General features: G+C 51.8%; 1 protein-coding gene across 1 annotated transcript; it reads left to right on the forward strand.

The window, feature by feature from the left end:
* Positions 1-2312: 2312 nt before the first annotated feature.
* ohgt (E3 ubiquitin ligase component cereblon) lies at positions 2313-4972 on the forward strand. The gene is made up of 6 exons (XM_003747674.2): positions 2313-2878; positions 3066-3201; positions 3647-4003; positions 4182-4406; positions 4530-4693; positions 4789-4972. Exons 1-6 carry the CDS (start codon positions 2787-2789, stop codon positions 4970-4972), a joined length of 1158 nt encoding a protein of 385 aa, XP_003747722.1. The 5' UTR covers positions 2313-2786.
* The last annotated feature ends 11694 nt before the right edge of the window (positions 4973-16666 follow it).

A 16666-nucleotide genomic window follows, 5' to 3' on the forward strand; every position in this document is an offset into this window, starting at 1 on the left:
TGGGAAGCAGACTGCGCCGCACCACTGAGTTGAATTCAAATTCGAATTCTCCGCCTTTGAGAAAAGAAATGACAGCATAGAACGCCGCGAGCAGGTCGGCGAATGTACGCCGTCTGTACGTGGTAGGCGCGCCGAGTACACCGACAGTATCGAAGACGCCACTGTGAGCCGAGTTGAGTCTCGTGCACTCTCGGGGAACACTCTTACTTCGAAGTCGGGACGTCGTGCAATTCTAGGATCATCCCTGATCCTTGTACCGTGCTCTCTTGACTTTGATTCAAAATCTGCCAATGGTCAATGTGGTGAGAGGCATTCTCGTCGAATGCGACGCGGCGATGAAGGAGTTCCTGAATCATCTGGACGAAACTAGAGCTTTAGGACAAACATTCATTATCCAGGTGGGTGCTGGATGAATCCGAGAAGGAATTTCTGTGGATGGAATAGAGAGACCCTTTGATTCCCGTCGTGCCCAGGGAAAGCGCACTGTAATATTGTTCACGTCCTCTTGTAGGACCTTGATGAAACCCATCTATTCATCGCCAGTGAAATCATCGATACCCTTCTGAACAAAGTTGACGATCTCATGGAGAGGCTTTCGTTCCCGATTACGGAATGAACTTTCTGACCGCGCCAGTCGAGAACCCTCAGAATCTGAGTGGGCAATCTATCTCCGTGTGATGAATCCTTCGCATCGGCCGCAGCATTCCGACCGAAATCACTTCGAGTCTTCCCACAAGGCAGGAGGAATCCAGCTGACAGACTTGCTCCGAGTCGATCTCGCAGCTGAAATCGACCTTCAGACCATCTCGCTCCAGTGGGAGTGAAAATTCTCCGCTTGTAACAGGTAGGATTCTACAGTGAGCTTTCTCGCTGTCTTTCCCTCTCCCTCGACTATCCATACCCACAGCTCTTCATTCCTCGATAGGCGAGCCTTCCTGCGCAGATACTGCTCGCTGATGATCAGTCAACAGCTATGACATCCGTATCGGTATGATATACCCCATGTCGCAGACTCGGTGGTGATATGGACGCAGGTCGAAAAGAGACTGAGTGCGATGCAACTCTCCAAGCTCAAGAGCTGATCGCAACAGCTCGGAAAGATGCTTCACAAGGAACTGGCTCCCCCTCAAAAGATAAACCTTAAATATTTGACATCGCAGCCTCTCGTGATTTGACATTTAGCTCACTCAATGAATACAGTGATCCTGAAGGACTCCAATGAAGCTCATGAGCAATCGAATTGGCTTCTTGAAGCACGGCTCCGGGGGCAGGGTTCTCGAGGAGGTGGGCCTCATTCCAGGGGGCTCACCTCAACACCCCTCTTGGAGGAGAAAGCGACCGAAATCTCGTAATGGGGAGGAAAGGGGCTAGGTTCTTTGCAATGGAAAATTATTTGCGTCCTCTCGGGAGACTTCATATATTCCGCTCGTTCAGGTGATCAAGCCGGCACTTTCCAGGGTAGGTAGAAAGCGAGTTCCCCCCTCGAGGAATTCGAAATTGAAAGAAAATGAAGTCGGCGCAGTGGTGCCCTTGGTGCGTGCTCTTCGGAAGCATGTTCTCACGGGCTATGAGGCTATGACCAATCTAATGCATTGGGAATCAAGATCGCCGCGTTGCGGAATGAGCCTCGCGACAAAGGTTGGTCCCGCTTTCGGTATCTACCAAGGTGTTCCAGTCAGATGGGCATGGGATATAGGATCCCTCACAACGAAAATCTCCTTTTTCCAAAATATTGGAGCATATCGGATCAACGGATCTCTACCTCAGGAGTCGAAATGGCCTCCGAATTCCGGAGGCTCGCGAGGTCCCCAGCGAATCGATTCATCGAGATAGCTTCCACGATGGATAATATAGCTTAGGAATTTAAGAACTTTGTGTTTTACTCGCGTCGCAGTTCTTCCGCACAAATTTAGGCTCATACATTTCGGTCCCTCGTAAGTTCGAAGTTTCATGTGGCTTAGGTTCTTGAATTTCATAATTCGCTGCGAACTCCTCGTAAGATCGTGTCTGTGTCGATCGAAATTCAGAAAGCGCGCGTCTCCACGTCGGATGCGTTATAGATTGTCCGTCTATCTTCAAGTCCGAACCTTCGAGGTCTGATCGAGCGATCTTCGGCCTCCATTCCTGTGGCCACGGCTCTCATCGACCTGATATACATATTCCTCCGCGGTATTCGCATCTGCTCGAACAAAACGATGAACATCTGATTCGTATCGAAATCCGTATCCGCGTTCCGTGTCGTCTGCATCAGATGTTCGTCGTCGAAAACAAGCGGCTCTCCCTCCTTCTCGGCTCGCTCGGTGGTCAGACTTCAGACGACTGATCACACGAAAACAGTCTTCTCTCATGTCAGCTGTCTGAGGTTGCACTGCGGCTCTCCGGCGGCGTTCATGCCAGTTTTGACAAGAGTCTGAAATCCCTGAGTGCGTATCTCATCGTCACGAGTGAAGTGTACTCTGATATGAAGTCACTCCTCTATTCTCGAGGCAATCGATTCCAGTCGAACGGGGGGAATAATTCCGAGAGGGAATAGCGCGAGCCGATGCAACGATTGTGCGTATAAGTAGGTATCCTAAATCGACGTATCCGGATGGAACATCTGCATCAGAAAACGCTCCGGAAGTGTGGAATGACAAATTCGGATTCGATTTGTCGCGGAAGTTACTCGTCTTGAACGACCATTCAGATCGTCGTCGATTCAGAACGGAATAAGTCCGTCGAGTGTCGATCGATAATAATAATTATCGAAGGTTCTGATCGCAACATCGAGGAAGCTCAAAGGTGATATGGATTCTGAAGAACAGACAGAAGAATACGATACCTCCCTGACGGAGGCCCACACTTACCTCGGGGAAGGACTCGAGAACATGCGTGGCAGGTGAGCTTTTTTCCTCAACCCTTTAGTGCCCGTCAAGGACCTTGACATCATCTCTCTCATACATTATTATTATCATTATTATATAAATATAATATTGGGTGACATTTGCTCAAGTTCGCGCCGCCAATGACCCTGCAGGTGTTGTGAATTCTGAGAGGGGTGCCTAATGAAATCGAATTTTCTCCAGGACGATACTCGACGATACGGTAACGCACCAAATGCTAGTCCTCGCAGGCAGAAATGTCACCTTAATTCCCGGGGAGACGCTGCCGCTGCTGTTGCATCATAACGAAGAAGTCCGGCCATGGTTGAAAACTCACAAGGTTTGTGGAATCCTCCTACCCCCAGCCCTCCTCCCCAAACCCTCCAGCCATATTGGGGCTCGCGGCCTATCGCACGAGACCATACCAATTGAAGGCTAAGAACGTTCCGACTTCCCGACGGGTTCCCGCGCTTTTCCCTATCGATATGCTGGGGCATACAGTTTGGCCGCAGACTTCGCGAAAACCCCGTGGAGAGAACGAAGCCTCGGCAAGAATCAATATAGGTCTGTTCTTGTTGTCCAGACACCTCCGGTCGCTTTACGCCCCTTACTCTATCACTCGGCGAACAAGATGCTGGCATATCGGGAAAAATATCGGGGACTAGGATCTTATCCCCTCCGAATCCGTCAGTGGGAACGATCTGTCCCCGTTCGGGCCTGGAATTATACCGGAGAAACCTGTGGATCAGCTGAAGGAGGTGAATCAAGGAAGGAATCTTTCACAGGTATTCGGTATCCTGTATCCGCGGCAGACGGTGTACGGCACCACGGCGGATCTGCGGAGTTTCAAAGAAGAGCAGAGCCACGATGGATATTGGACCCTAACTGTTAAAGCCGAAGGCTCACAACGTTTCAAAGTCATCGAGAAGAGAATTATATCGCAAGTCATCTTCATGGCTGAAGTGCGAATTTTGCCGGACAGGAGGCTACTACCACCAGAACAGCACCTGCTGCTCGAGGGGAATCGACTTCGAAACGTAATGGGGAAATTGACCCCTTTCCCGCAATGGGTCTACAATCAGTGTCACGAGAGAATCTTGATGAAGGAGCTCAGCGAAGTTATGAAAAGCATCCTGGGCAAGGTGATGTCTTAGTTAGTTGGCGGGTGATGCAAGCACATATACTCCAGTCGTCCCAAGGTCCCTGATCGTCCCAAGGAACCGACAGCTTGAATCCGCGATTCTCTGTCTTTGATACGAGCATTCATTGTCCTATGAATCGATCGAGAATCACCGAGCCGACTCTCGCTTTTCCCCGCAGGACCCGCCCGTCAAGGATCCCACGGCCTTTTCCTACTGGGTGGTCGCCAATGTCCCTATAAATGAGGGCGACAGGAAAGTTCTCCTGGCGCTGAACTCGTCTCAGGAGAGGCTTTTCATGGCCAAACACTACCTGAAATTGAATTGTAAAATATGCTGTGCGGAATGCTTGTCGGAAATCTCCACGAAGGACCACATGTTCAGCATGTCGACTTCGGGCGCACAGGTGAGCTGACTTGTCAACACATTCGGCTCAAATCTCGAGGAATCAAAAAAATGGAGAAGCTTTTCGCAGAAAAGTTTTTTATTCGAACTCGAGTTCCATCCCGGTCTCGGGAACTTCTTCCAGGGAACGTTCGTGAACATGGCAGGCTATATTCACGAAATGTTGACGGTCCGACTGGTGGATGGGGTTTCTTACGTTGGAGCAAGTTCAGAGCATTATTCCTGGTTCCCTGGCTACGCCTGGCACATTATCGAGTGCGCAGAATGCGGCATGCATGTCGGCTGGAGGTTCGACGCATTCTCCAGATCTGAACCTATATGAATCCAGATCATCATGATTACGACTTGGGCCGAATTCCGTTTCATGATACGAAATATTTCAGATTTTCGACGCAAAAAAATCTTCAGCCACAGAAATTCTGGGGCTTGAGCCGCGGCAGCGTGAGATTCGCACCGATCGATAATATGAGCCAACTCGACAAGGATGTATTCATGGCAACGGCCCAAATGTCGAGAGCGTACCTCGATTCGACCCCCGAGACTTACGAGACTCCCCCGGATTTATAGGAGCTCGAGCCCCGACTTGTATGTGAATAAAGTATCTGTAGCTGATTGACAACTCGTTCTAACTCATACCCTACTCGAGCACACGGGATGCCCCCGGGTACGCCACTGCCTCGAGAATTCGGGCGAGCTGCCCCTCTCTGGCTCGATATCATGCTCCCAAAAGCTCCGAGCGGGGCCACCTCACCCAGGAGCTATGTACGTACGTTGAGGCAGACAGACAGACCGAACTGCCTTCTGGCGAGTGCGGAGCCGAATCAGATTCGCATTTCTTCGAAGATCAGGACAGGAGGTCTGAGACAGATGATCGAGTCTGGAACAACGGACCAGAGCGAAATTTATTTTGGATTGGAATGTTAGAAGGAAAGGTTGCACAGGTGAGCATCGCGGGAATCGTCCAACAGAGAGAGCTCAGCGAGATTGTCGCTGCGGAACTCGTCAGAGAGCTCGTATTTCTCGCACCCTTGATGAGCAGATGAATCTCCCCAGGAGCGAGCAGCCTAATTGAAATTTTGGATGTCCTCTGCGGAAGGATTCACTCGTTTCGCGATCCATCGTGAACACTGGGTTTGCAATTTTCGGATCGGGATCACGATGGGGAAATGCGCTGTGGACTTCTGAACAGGTGTTGAGCCTATTGTCGGCGTCGCACTCGTGAAATAGTATTCTGAGAGGTCGCACCGAAGAGAACGAATGGACGAAGTCTGTATGTGTCGGTTCATGTATCTGACTCAGAGAAATTCGCAAACTCACACTACTTTGATCATGCAAGATCCCCATCGTGAGATTCAAATTATTTCCTTACTCCGCCTACTTACGATTTGTTCCATGGATAATTCGACCCGTCCTGGCGAACGTTGTCCACGAGCTGCGGTCGTGCTTGTACATCGATGTTCGGTGCCATGATTGGTTTACAGGTTGGATTTCGTGGACCCGTTCGGGGTTTCCTTGGGCATTGTCGAAGTCGAAACAGAATGAAAATGCGCCAGGGAACGCCCGAGCTGTCTCACGATTCAAAACGACGCGGTGGGAGACATCTATCCGAAGAGAAGAGTCATAGCTGTCCTCCCGATCTGAATCGGGCAAAATCAATCCCTTATCATGCTCCTCGATTCGGGGCTGCTGCAACTTCTTTGGAAGAGGATATTGAATCTGCACGCCGAGTTCTGAAGCTCCTCCGCGTCAATAGAGGCCTCGACAGATGGATTGCCATGACTCGCTTCCTGGGAGATTCCATGTATCAAGGAGCTTAGTACCGTATACGGCTCATCACACACGCCGGGGAAGGCGAGGGCCCGCGGCAACGGTCGAACGCCCGAAGCAGGTTCCAGTCCGAAGCTGTCGGACGAATCGCATCTCGTTCCAGAAACTCCTTCACGGGAGACATTATTCAAGCGGTCTCGTTCGCTGTCCGCGGACTAATTATTCCTTCCATGAGATCGCCCCGGAAAGCTGTCTGAGCCACACCTTTTTCCCCGGTATTCAATAGCTCATCGTCGTACAGAAAGGAAGACAAGACATTCGACGTGGAACGAGTCTCGAGTGATTTTAAAAGCGCTGTTCCGAATTTCCCATTCGGAACCTCGATTAGGGGCATTGGGAAGTGTTGATGTTACGGTGGTTCTGGATGCCGACGCATGCTCGTCCGGAATCCCCCACAACAGCTCCGCAGTCTTCGGTCAAACGTTTCCGTTCATTTGGTTGAACGACACAGTTTGACAATAACAATCGAGAGTTGATTAGATGCTAGCGGCTCGGGAGGATCGGAACGAGTCATGCTAAATCACAAATTACTTTTCAGCGAGGCAGCCGACCAAACAGTCTGTGGGTCGGTCTGTTTGTCCGCCTGGATTTCGCATGCTAGCTATATCTCTTGCGCGCTTGCTTGTTGTTAGTTGCCAATGTTAGTCCAAACGGACCAACTGGGCGTTGTGATGAACGTTGATGTGGCGGGCGATGGGTCGTTGACGTCGTTCGGCTCGCTGGGTCTGAGTGAGTAGAAGAACAATGTTGCGGAATGGACAGGTGTACAACACCGAATGAGTTGAAAGTCGAAGCAAATCATCGCACGCAACTTGAAGTCGTCGTGCGAAATCAGCGCAGTCCGCACCAAGACGGCTCGATATGATATCGAACCACGACCGTGTGCGCCCGAAAATCGTAACGGAGTTTCCTCTCCGAGCTAGCTCATGCTCACACGCGGGGAAAACCCGATCTGAGACGTTCGAAGACCAGAAGAGAAAACAACGGCAAGAAGGCGAGAGGCACGGGGTCCTGGGACGAAGACCGACGCATTAGATATCTCTGAGCTCTCGCTCGATTCCGAAGCGTGAAATTTGTGGTCAGGTCGAAGAAATCATTACTCTTTAGCTGCTGTTTCTACAGTTGCTTTTAATCGAAGGTAATGAGAGGAGTCTTCCACTGTTCAAGGATCAGTTCGTTACAACAAATAATTTTTAATCGGACACGCGCAGCACACCGTTACGGCTATTTCCCGAATAGCCTTCCATCCGAAAAGAAGAGAATTGGCTTCTCGCGCCAGATTCTCCTAACTCCGATCCGAAGAGCATGATCATTGATCGGGGAGTCTCTCATCCTCGTACCATGTCGAGTACACGAAAAATCTCGAGTTCACGCTCGTGAGAGCTCGACGGCGCCATAGGACTAGAGCTCGGTATCGAGCTCGATGCGAAAAAACTCATTTTGCGGGGATGGGCTCAGATCCAGGATCTGATCGATCTTTTTCTCTATGAACTTCGCACCAGAAGCGTCATGGTTAGCGTGGCGGAGTATGAGGATCGGAGACGGAAACCACGTGAAGACCTCCGGGGGCTTCAGAATCGAGACAGGCCGAATCTCCCGGAAAATCGAGTCGAGAACTCTTCGAGTTTCCGGACAGAAATCTTCTAATCCGACGACCAAGGAGCGCTCAAAGGGTTAAATCTGAAATCTGTCTGAGCGTGCTCCGTTCCAACAGGTGCTCCACCACCACCAGACACTCAGTCAGTCAGTCGCGGACACTTACCAGTAGTTGCCACAGAATTCTCTCGAGCGAGTTGAATCGAGAGAGTTTTGGTGAACCTCTGAACACGATCCAGGCCCAGACCGACTAGCAGGCAGACAGACAGGCGTTCATCCTCGAGCGCATCATCGGTCCGACTGACTGAGTGACGTTGCGTGGTGCTTTGGATGTCAGTGGCGATTGCAAGCGAACGGCGGGCGTCCCAAGCGAACGGCCAACGACCGCATCCTTCTTTCCCTCGTCCGTTCGGTCATTACTAACACAACCACTGCCAACTACTACTACTACTCCAACACAGCAACCAACGGCAACGAACCTACCAGTCAAGCAACCAACCAACCAGCCACACATCCAAGCACGCAGTCAACGAAACGACTGGCCAACCGACCTCAGCCGCTGCCGCGCCGCCGCCACCATCGCCGCCGCTACTGACGGTTGGTCACAGGATTCACTCAGTCAGCCCGATAATAATCAATCACCGAACTCTGGCTCGGCGGGCTAACCCTTTGTCGGGTCAGCCCCTGGATTGGAAACCGCGTCAGCCATGGGAGTCCACGCAAGACTATCGCCTCTCGCACCACGGCTCGAACACACTCGTTCCTCTCGTCGGCCCTGCCATTCTGAGCGACGGATTTCCATCGATGTATGACGTCGCTGTCCGCGCGGTTTCTCTTAAATAGACAGTCGACGGACCGACCGACCGACGGGCGAACGAGCGGATACAAGAGCGAATAAACGCTGCATCTCGAGGACCGCCATGTCCTGAGTGAGAACCGAAATTTACCTCAGAGCACGCTCGCGAGGAACCGAACGTTAGGGCAACGCCGCGCCGTGGGTCGATGCCGTCCATGTGAACGCAGTCAGAGTGCTTTGAACTTTCGCTTTCAGTAATAGCGTTCACCGAAACGACAGGCGTCAGCCAACCAGCTGATTATTACGGCAGGTCGTTGCATGCGAGTTTCGCCACCACTTGCATGCAATTTCAAGAAGACTCTTCTCGCGATCGACACGATGCCGTGCGGGGGAACTCGAGCTGTCCACGTGCCGTGCGTGAAATCTCCTGGTCTCTAGGCCGGTCGAACGAGCTCGAGCTCTTTGTTTCAGAGAGTCAAGGCTCCGAGACCTTGTTGACTAGAATCCCGGCCAGATACTCACGTGGATTTTCCTGGAGCATCACTGGAATCTCTGGAGTCCGATTTCCTCGAGTAGCGCCGTAATTTAGGCACGGGTAGAACCAGACGGCCGCGCCGCGTGCTGTGTCGGTCTGGTCATCCGACTGGATGGTTGGCTGGTCGCCGCTTGGTTGGACGCTTGGCAAAAAGCATGGGTTGTTGGCGACGCGCGTTGTAGCCGCAGCAAAGCATTCTGGGCGCAGCTCTGAAAGGGTTGTCTAGCTGTAGTTGCTGCTGCTGCTGCCGCCGCCGCCTGCCCGGTTGATTTGTTCGGCGCGGTGCTCTGTCTCCGAACGAACTGCAGAAGGGACCGTAGACGGACCCCAACCCGATGTAATTCAGACTCAGTAGACCGTACATCCTTTATTTTGGGTCGCTGTTAACACCGTTTATTGATTGAAAAACATGCAATTCTCTCAAGATCCCGAGACGTCGCTCGGGCCGACCGAGCGTCGGGCAAGCGAATGTCGTACGCAATGAGTGCTCGGTGCCGACAGTCTGATTATTATCGTTGTTTCTGGCCGAGGGAGCACGGCTCTGAGAGTTCTGCACAGAGCGGGCTCCTCCGATAGAAGCGGCGTGGCTTCGCCTATTCGAATGTTGACCTCTTCGTCGTCGGTTAAAAATCAACAACAACTGATGGCACGCTATCGCCGGAGTGGACTCGTGAGCGAGCCCCCGAACGACTCCCCACGATTATTCTCATCCATAATGATACATAATTTTAACTGATTTCCCTTTTCGTTCGACGATTGGCCAGTGGACGCTTGCTTTACTTGGCGTCTAGAGACTTGACATGTGTAGCTCTCAAGCACATGGGGAAAACCCGCCCCCACGGTTTCTCAGGTCGGACTCGAGTTTCCAGGGCCTCGAATGGTTCCTGAGGAGACTCAGCTGTGCATCGGACTTGGGGGCCTCGTCTTCTGCTAAGTTCTCTGATTTTTCTTCTTATTGAAGCATTTCGAGGCAGCGAATGCGCGGCGGCTCTCTCGTGTTCACCGCCGGAGCTTTGATTTGACTCTGATCATTGATCGTAACCTGAACCGGAGATTTGCGATTATCCGCCTTGATCGAACTCCGTTTTGCGGTAGTCAGAAGTCCCTAACGCCTTGTCAGGAAGAAGCCTCCCTGACACGGTCTCAATAGACTTCCATATTGTCGTGATCGGGCTGAGTGTGTTCTCAAGTTTGGCGTCGAAAGATAATCTGGTAATACACAGCCGGGTCTATTCAATTCGAACTGGGGGAAACATGTGGCAAGAATCATTAAACTTCTCCGATAGTCGCGAGCGGAAAGCATTTGCGAATAGGTAATTGTGAGCGCGGGAGAAAACATGAAGACGCCAAGAGCGCCGGTCGGTCGAGTGACAAACAATTCACCCATACATATTGTACACTGCAACCTTTGTATGGTTGATGCGGGTTTGTTGTCTTTTCGTACAAATCGCGAGCATACATATCTCAAATGGGTGATGAGGAGAGGGAGCCAGATTCGACCCGACATCTATACGCGACTCTGACTCAATTATTTTACGCTGGAATCTTCCAAGCGAGTCTGAGGAGCCCTTGAGCCGAGGGCGCCACACCTCCGATCCGAGAAGGATGAGAGGAAAGACTAGAGCTTTGTAGGCTCAATTGTGATTATCAGGAACCATCGAGACTATCCCGAAACGACGCATTCCGACCATCAAGAGAAGACTGGCGGTTTCCACTCGTCGTGATCCACGTCGACACTCCAAATCACGGACCAGAGGCATAATCTGGGGAAGCGTCTTCCGACCATGGGTCACGCTCCCCAGCAGAGCGCCAGAGACCCTGTGGGGGCACTGAGTTTCCGCGCTTTTCTCAACGTGCTATGCGATTATCAATCGCAAAACATCGGACTCATGTGAGAAAAAAAACACCTAGGTGAACGTGCTGCATTGAGTAGAATCAGTCGATCGTGTCGGCTCCTGACCAGACTGTGAGATTGTCCTTCCCCCAGCTGAGGCTACGTAGGCTATTCCTCACGTTTCTTCATGTAAAGGATGAGCCGAACCGTCGACGTCGGAAACTGAGTGAGGTGAAACGTATGTTCCTATAGCTGTCTCTGGCAGCTCCAGCATCTCCAGCCCCTCGGTGGATGAGCCAACCTCCAGTGCCTACAACATGGGATATTAGGGATCTCTTGCTCTCGAATCTCCGTCGCACCAGCTGATTCCCATCCTCTGAGCGTGACTTCTGCGGGAGCAGTGAACTGCGATCGGTGTGATCGAACATTGAGGCTCGGCGGAGTTTCGATCCGGCATCGAGGATTCTTACCACAAACCCAATGAAATGCCGAGAGCAGCGCGGTGGACAGTAAGCTCGGGGAACCCTGATCTAGAGAGTGTAGAGATTATGTCGCTGATTTGCCTCCGTATGGGGCTTCCCTCAGGCGCATCAGAATCCGACCTCATCCCGCAACCGGAATGTCTCCATGTACGTCGATTCGTGTTTACGTCTGTCCTCATCTTTTGTCGGTCGCTGTTCCCGAGAAGGATCCAGTCTCGCTCCGGATCTTGAGCCCTGATCCATATCCGACGTAGATCGGGCGGCATTTATCGTTTCTGTCGAAATTCTGAATGATGATCCGGTGGATTCTGAGCCTACACGGCAGTGAGGGTATCAGATGTTTGAAATTCAGTTAGCATCGCTGAACGTACAGTTTCTCGCTCCCGTGGAGAGCATACATGTTGCCAGCCCTGTATATTTTTCAAACCCGAACGACCTAGGGTCGAGGTCCGAGGAAGTTTCCGCTGAGCCAAAGAGTGAGGAAAGTACTGTATGACGATACTACACTGTTTCAGGTCAGAAAGTCCGACACGTCGGCGTCGAGACAATTCTCCGACGAACACTCGACGAGAAGCCGTTCTGCGCCATCTCCAGAACTCGATCAGGTCGAGAGTTTCCCATTGACCTGCCGGATCGAGCCCAGAGCTCAGGACTTTTTCAGACACATCGGAGGCCTCAAGTCCTCCGAAGAGAAATTTCAGACTGGAATCGATGGTGAAGATTTTGAGACTTCTTCGTCATCCATTCGACAGCGGAACAGTACGTCTAACCAAGAGTTGAAGCATCGGTCGTTCTCCGGTTCGCTCGGTCAGCCGGTGCACCCGCCAGACTTCTCGTCTGGCAGTAGTCTGTGCATCTGTCTGTGAGTCCTTCTGTTGGTCGGTCGGGCGGTCGTTGTCTGCGATCGCATGTCAGCCAAGCGGCTGGCCCGTCTGTCTGCGGACGGCTGACTATTCCAACCAGTCATTCGAGCAGTCAGCCAACCAACCAACCAGCCAGCCAGCCTGTACTAGTTCTTCTGCTCCCCACAGCCGAACGAGTGAGCGAGAGAGCGAACTAGCGAGCGTTGCCGCCGGGTCGATGCGCGAGGCCAGTGACCCGCTGCCAAGAAAGAAAGGAGCCTGATAGCTGCAACCAGCCAGCCAGTCAGTCAGTCAGCAAGCGGGTCAGCCACACAAATGCAGAGGCTGGCGGCAGCTTGCTTGGTTGACTGCTAGCTCAAGCCAGCCGGCAGGCAAGCTAGCTAGCTAGCTGACGGACGGACTGGTTGGCGAAAGACAATGTCGTCATTGAACAACAGGTAGACAAAGTGAGCGAGAAAAGTTGAATGACGATTAGAATGCTCGGCGCTCATCGCTACGAACCCCAACTTTATCTCCGTGCTCATTTGCTCGTCTTCGAGCTCGTGCTATCGCTCAACAGAAACAAGGAAGAGAATTCTCCGACTAGGCATGGGAAAAACTCGTGTCTGACGCTGGCTAGGGAATTCTACTTATCGAGAGAGTGTCGACATGCTCTTCGTTGGAGTCCCGAATCTTACCGCCTGGGTAATCTGTGATTCCCCGCAGAAGAATCAGCGAACATGTCTCCCCTGTCCCCGAAATTTGGAAGAACCCTGCTACGGCAATGGCTCCGGAATTCTCGATCCCCGAGGGTCAGTCTTGGATTGTCCATGATTTGAGTTTGCCTGATCGGTTTATCGGAGCTCGCTAAATCATGATTGTGATTGATCTCGAACCTCCGCCGCGTTGTTGCATCCGTAAGGATGGAATTCTGAGGCAAGATTCCGGAACGACGCTTATCTCGCGTTTTTCCCTCGGATGTCGCATCTAGAATCAGGTGGGATGGCGCGGAGGCTCGAATCCGCACCGTTGTCACCGGGTCGATGTATCTCCTCCCATGCCCACGCGATCGTTTGTGCCTCACTATATGACGCGGACCCTCGAGATTGAGAGACAAGAAAACCTTGTTTGATGCGGGTAGTCTCTGAGATTACTCGAGGGGCAGTCGAGTCCCCGCCGGTAAGCGGGATCGCACCCGATAGCCTCGCTCCTATGGCTGGAGCGAGCGCGGTTGTATACCCGGTGTGGAATTATTCCCAGAATGACGCTCCCATCAAAGCACGCCTCCAACTACTCGGGAAGCAACAGTGGAAATTCGAGGGCTGCTCACGCCGGGCACATGATATTGCCTCAGAGGTGCGCGGATAAAAAAATCGCAATTTCTCTCAACGCCTCCGGACGAGATGGAAGACATTTGAGCCCCGGAGGATTTCGGCGGCATCTGTGGAATTAAATTGCGCTCCAATTCGAATTGCTCAGCTGATTGCCTGTCAACTCCCGCCGGCGCTGGTCATCGACGGGGCCATTCCCCAGAAGAAATTTGAGATAACTCTGTTGACCTTCGCGACACTTTGGCACGTGTCTGCGTTGAACCGAGCCCGTCGACACTGCTCATTAACTTCAACGCTTCATCCTCGGCGTTTTTTGTCGTGGGTGACACCAGTGTTCCAGTTGCTCGCAATTCCAAAGGAAAGCCCAGCCCTGCGAAAATTCATCACACGAAAGTTTTTGCTGATCGCCGTGGGAAGGCGAGCTGAAAGTTCCGAAGATGCAACTTCCGGCAGCTGTCCGTGTTTCTCCTCCCTATCGTGTCTTGCAAAGATCATTAGGTCGTCTGGATTGCCTTTCGACAGTGCGCAGTACCACTAATCCGCCACGATGATATTCCAAACGAGGGGTCATCCGATGCGTGAACGGAAGCATCGGCGGACAGCTCGATGAGGAAGTCAAGCCCATGACTGAATTCTGCAGAGATCTCGTGGCTTGGATCGATGAACAAGCTCATTCATTCATCCATTCATTCATTCATCTATTGGGAGCTGAGGCCAATGACTTTCTCTGTTTCCCTCCTTGTAGGACCTCGGAGAACTCGACGGAAGAGCACACGAAGTATTGCTATCCAGTCCACTCGTCTTTGACAACTCTACGCCTAATCCTAGAGGGTACCCCCACGGAGCATGGGTCGCAGATCTTCCCGGTCCCCAATTCTCTCGAGGAATTATGCTCTGAAGTTACTCAAGAGGGTCTTTCCCTTCGCGGAGCGAGCCTTGGAAGCCTCTGACAGTGCACGATTGTAGTCTTCGACATTGTTCTATCGACAGGTTCGGAACGGAGCGAATAGCCATGTTGCGTGGACGGTTCCTAATATCTCTAGGCCTGGAAGAGGTAACCTTTAGATTCAGAGCTCGGACTTTCCTGCAAAATGCATATTCTGCATATACGTGCGAATGGTGGATCTTCCCTGCTAAGAATGCATACGTTTGATCTCCCCTGCTAAAAATGCGTATTTTGGTCTTTCCGTGCTGAAAATGCATAACTTAGATCTTGCCTGTTAAAAATGCATAGGTACTTCGAGTTTTCCTCGCTGAATGTTAAAAATGAATAAGTTAGACATTCCCTGCTGGAAATGAATAACTTGGATTCTCTGCTGAAAATGCATTTTTTGAGCGTAATTATAGGTCCCCATGATCGATGAATGATAAACGAGCGAATAGAACACTACTCCGCTTTCTTCATCCCGCCTGCCCTCAGCTCTATTCCCCCCCCCCCTACGATCCGAGATAGCCCGATTGTGCTCGAAAAGGGGCGGCCCCTCTCACCTATCGAGTTTCGTAGCAGCGCGTAGTATGCGTGGGAGGCGCTCAAAGTCGCTCGCTGCCAGTATATGTCCGAACAAAGCGGCGGCTCATGGGACACTTCTGCTCGCTCCCATCGCCCTCTTGCGATCGGTTCGGGAGGTGAGCTTACCGGTCTCTTGGCGAGGAAAAGCTCGACACGTACCAAGTCCTTGAGAGCCGCTCCATTATGTAATCAGTGGCAATCGGAAGTCTTGGCGTATTCTTTGATGGCACGGAGTCAATTCTCGGGGATCTAAGGGGTCGTATCGTGGCGGTTCCGGGCGACGAGAGGGCCACTGTGTTCCAGCGACTGTCGATCGAGGTTCAGAGGAGGAACGCCGCTGTAGTTCTCGGCTTGAGGCCTTCTTCGGGTGACGGGTGGCCTGGACTGCAGTGTTCGACGCTTGTACTTTGGTATCGAGAAGGAGTTGTAAGATATAAACAATGCTTGATCTTCGTTTCTGCAAATGCATATTTCCAGACTTCGCTCTATAAAATGAATATCCCAGCATTCAATGCCGGATACACGCTTCGGAGTTGTCGTATTCTTGCGGCTGACAATGAGACTGCCTGATAGTGGGAGCGGGGGCAGGAGAAGTTCTGCTCGTGCACAGCGTCGGCGTTTCTCAAGTTTCCAAATTCCTCCGAAAAGCCCATAATCCGACAGCCGCGAGAATCCCAATCGAAGCTCCGATCTGCTCTTACTTAGTCCGAGTCCCGATCATGGCAACCGCAGAATAGAATTCTCTCAGATAGAAGCGCCCCGACCTCGACGGCAGACCGCACGATTTCAGTCTTGGTGAGTCGACGATTCCAAAATTCCTTGTACATTCGGCCACTCGAGCATGGTAATTAGAGCTTCGATTCTAACGGACACGTCCGGTTATCGGTCAATTCAAGGAATGTGTCCGGTTGAGGAATGGCTTCCCCGTCTCACGGCGCCAAGCTCAGAGGAATAAGGGATGGCGGGGTCGATTGGTGTTGTCGAAAATCATGTTTGTCACAGATTCAAATTTCCGTTCTGAATCGCTCTTGTTGCGTGGATGGAAGGCAAGAGAAGCTGCACGAACCCGTACACGTCGTGCACGTTCATCCAGCGACAACCTGGAGGTCGCACTGGCGGAGCTCTCCGATGAGAAGCTATTTCGGAAGCGATTCGGATTTTGTGGAACGACACATCGGCGTATTGTCATCGGCGGATCACCTATGTAGAACTCTGATTGTTATCTACATGACCTCGAGTCAGTAGTTGGGCTCTGGAAAATTCAGAGCTCGATGTTCCGTCTTCGGCACACAAAATTCATGCGAGCATAAGGAGATTGCTTAGAGCTTTGTTAGCGAAATCGGAGAATAAGTGTTCCCGGCTGGATGGAAAAACGGTCGCGTGAGGAAATTGCTCCTTCTCTTTGAATATCAAGCTCGCAAGGGAAGTGCCCGACTCTCCGAAGACAGGCATATTGAAGTCATTGGCTGATCAAGGGGGAGATGGTGTTGGCGCATTGGACTGCGAAC

This window comes from Galendromus occidentalis, unplaced genomic scaffold (assembly GCF_000255335.2).
Source record: "Galendromus occidentalis unplaced genomic scaffold, Mocc_1.1 scf7180000077524, whole genome shotgun sequence".
Lineage (NCBI taxonomy): Eukaryota > Metazoa > Arthropoda > Arachnida > Mesostigmata > Phytoseiidae > Galendromus > Galendromus occidentalis.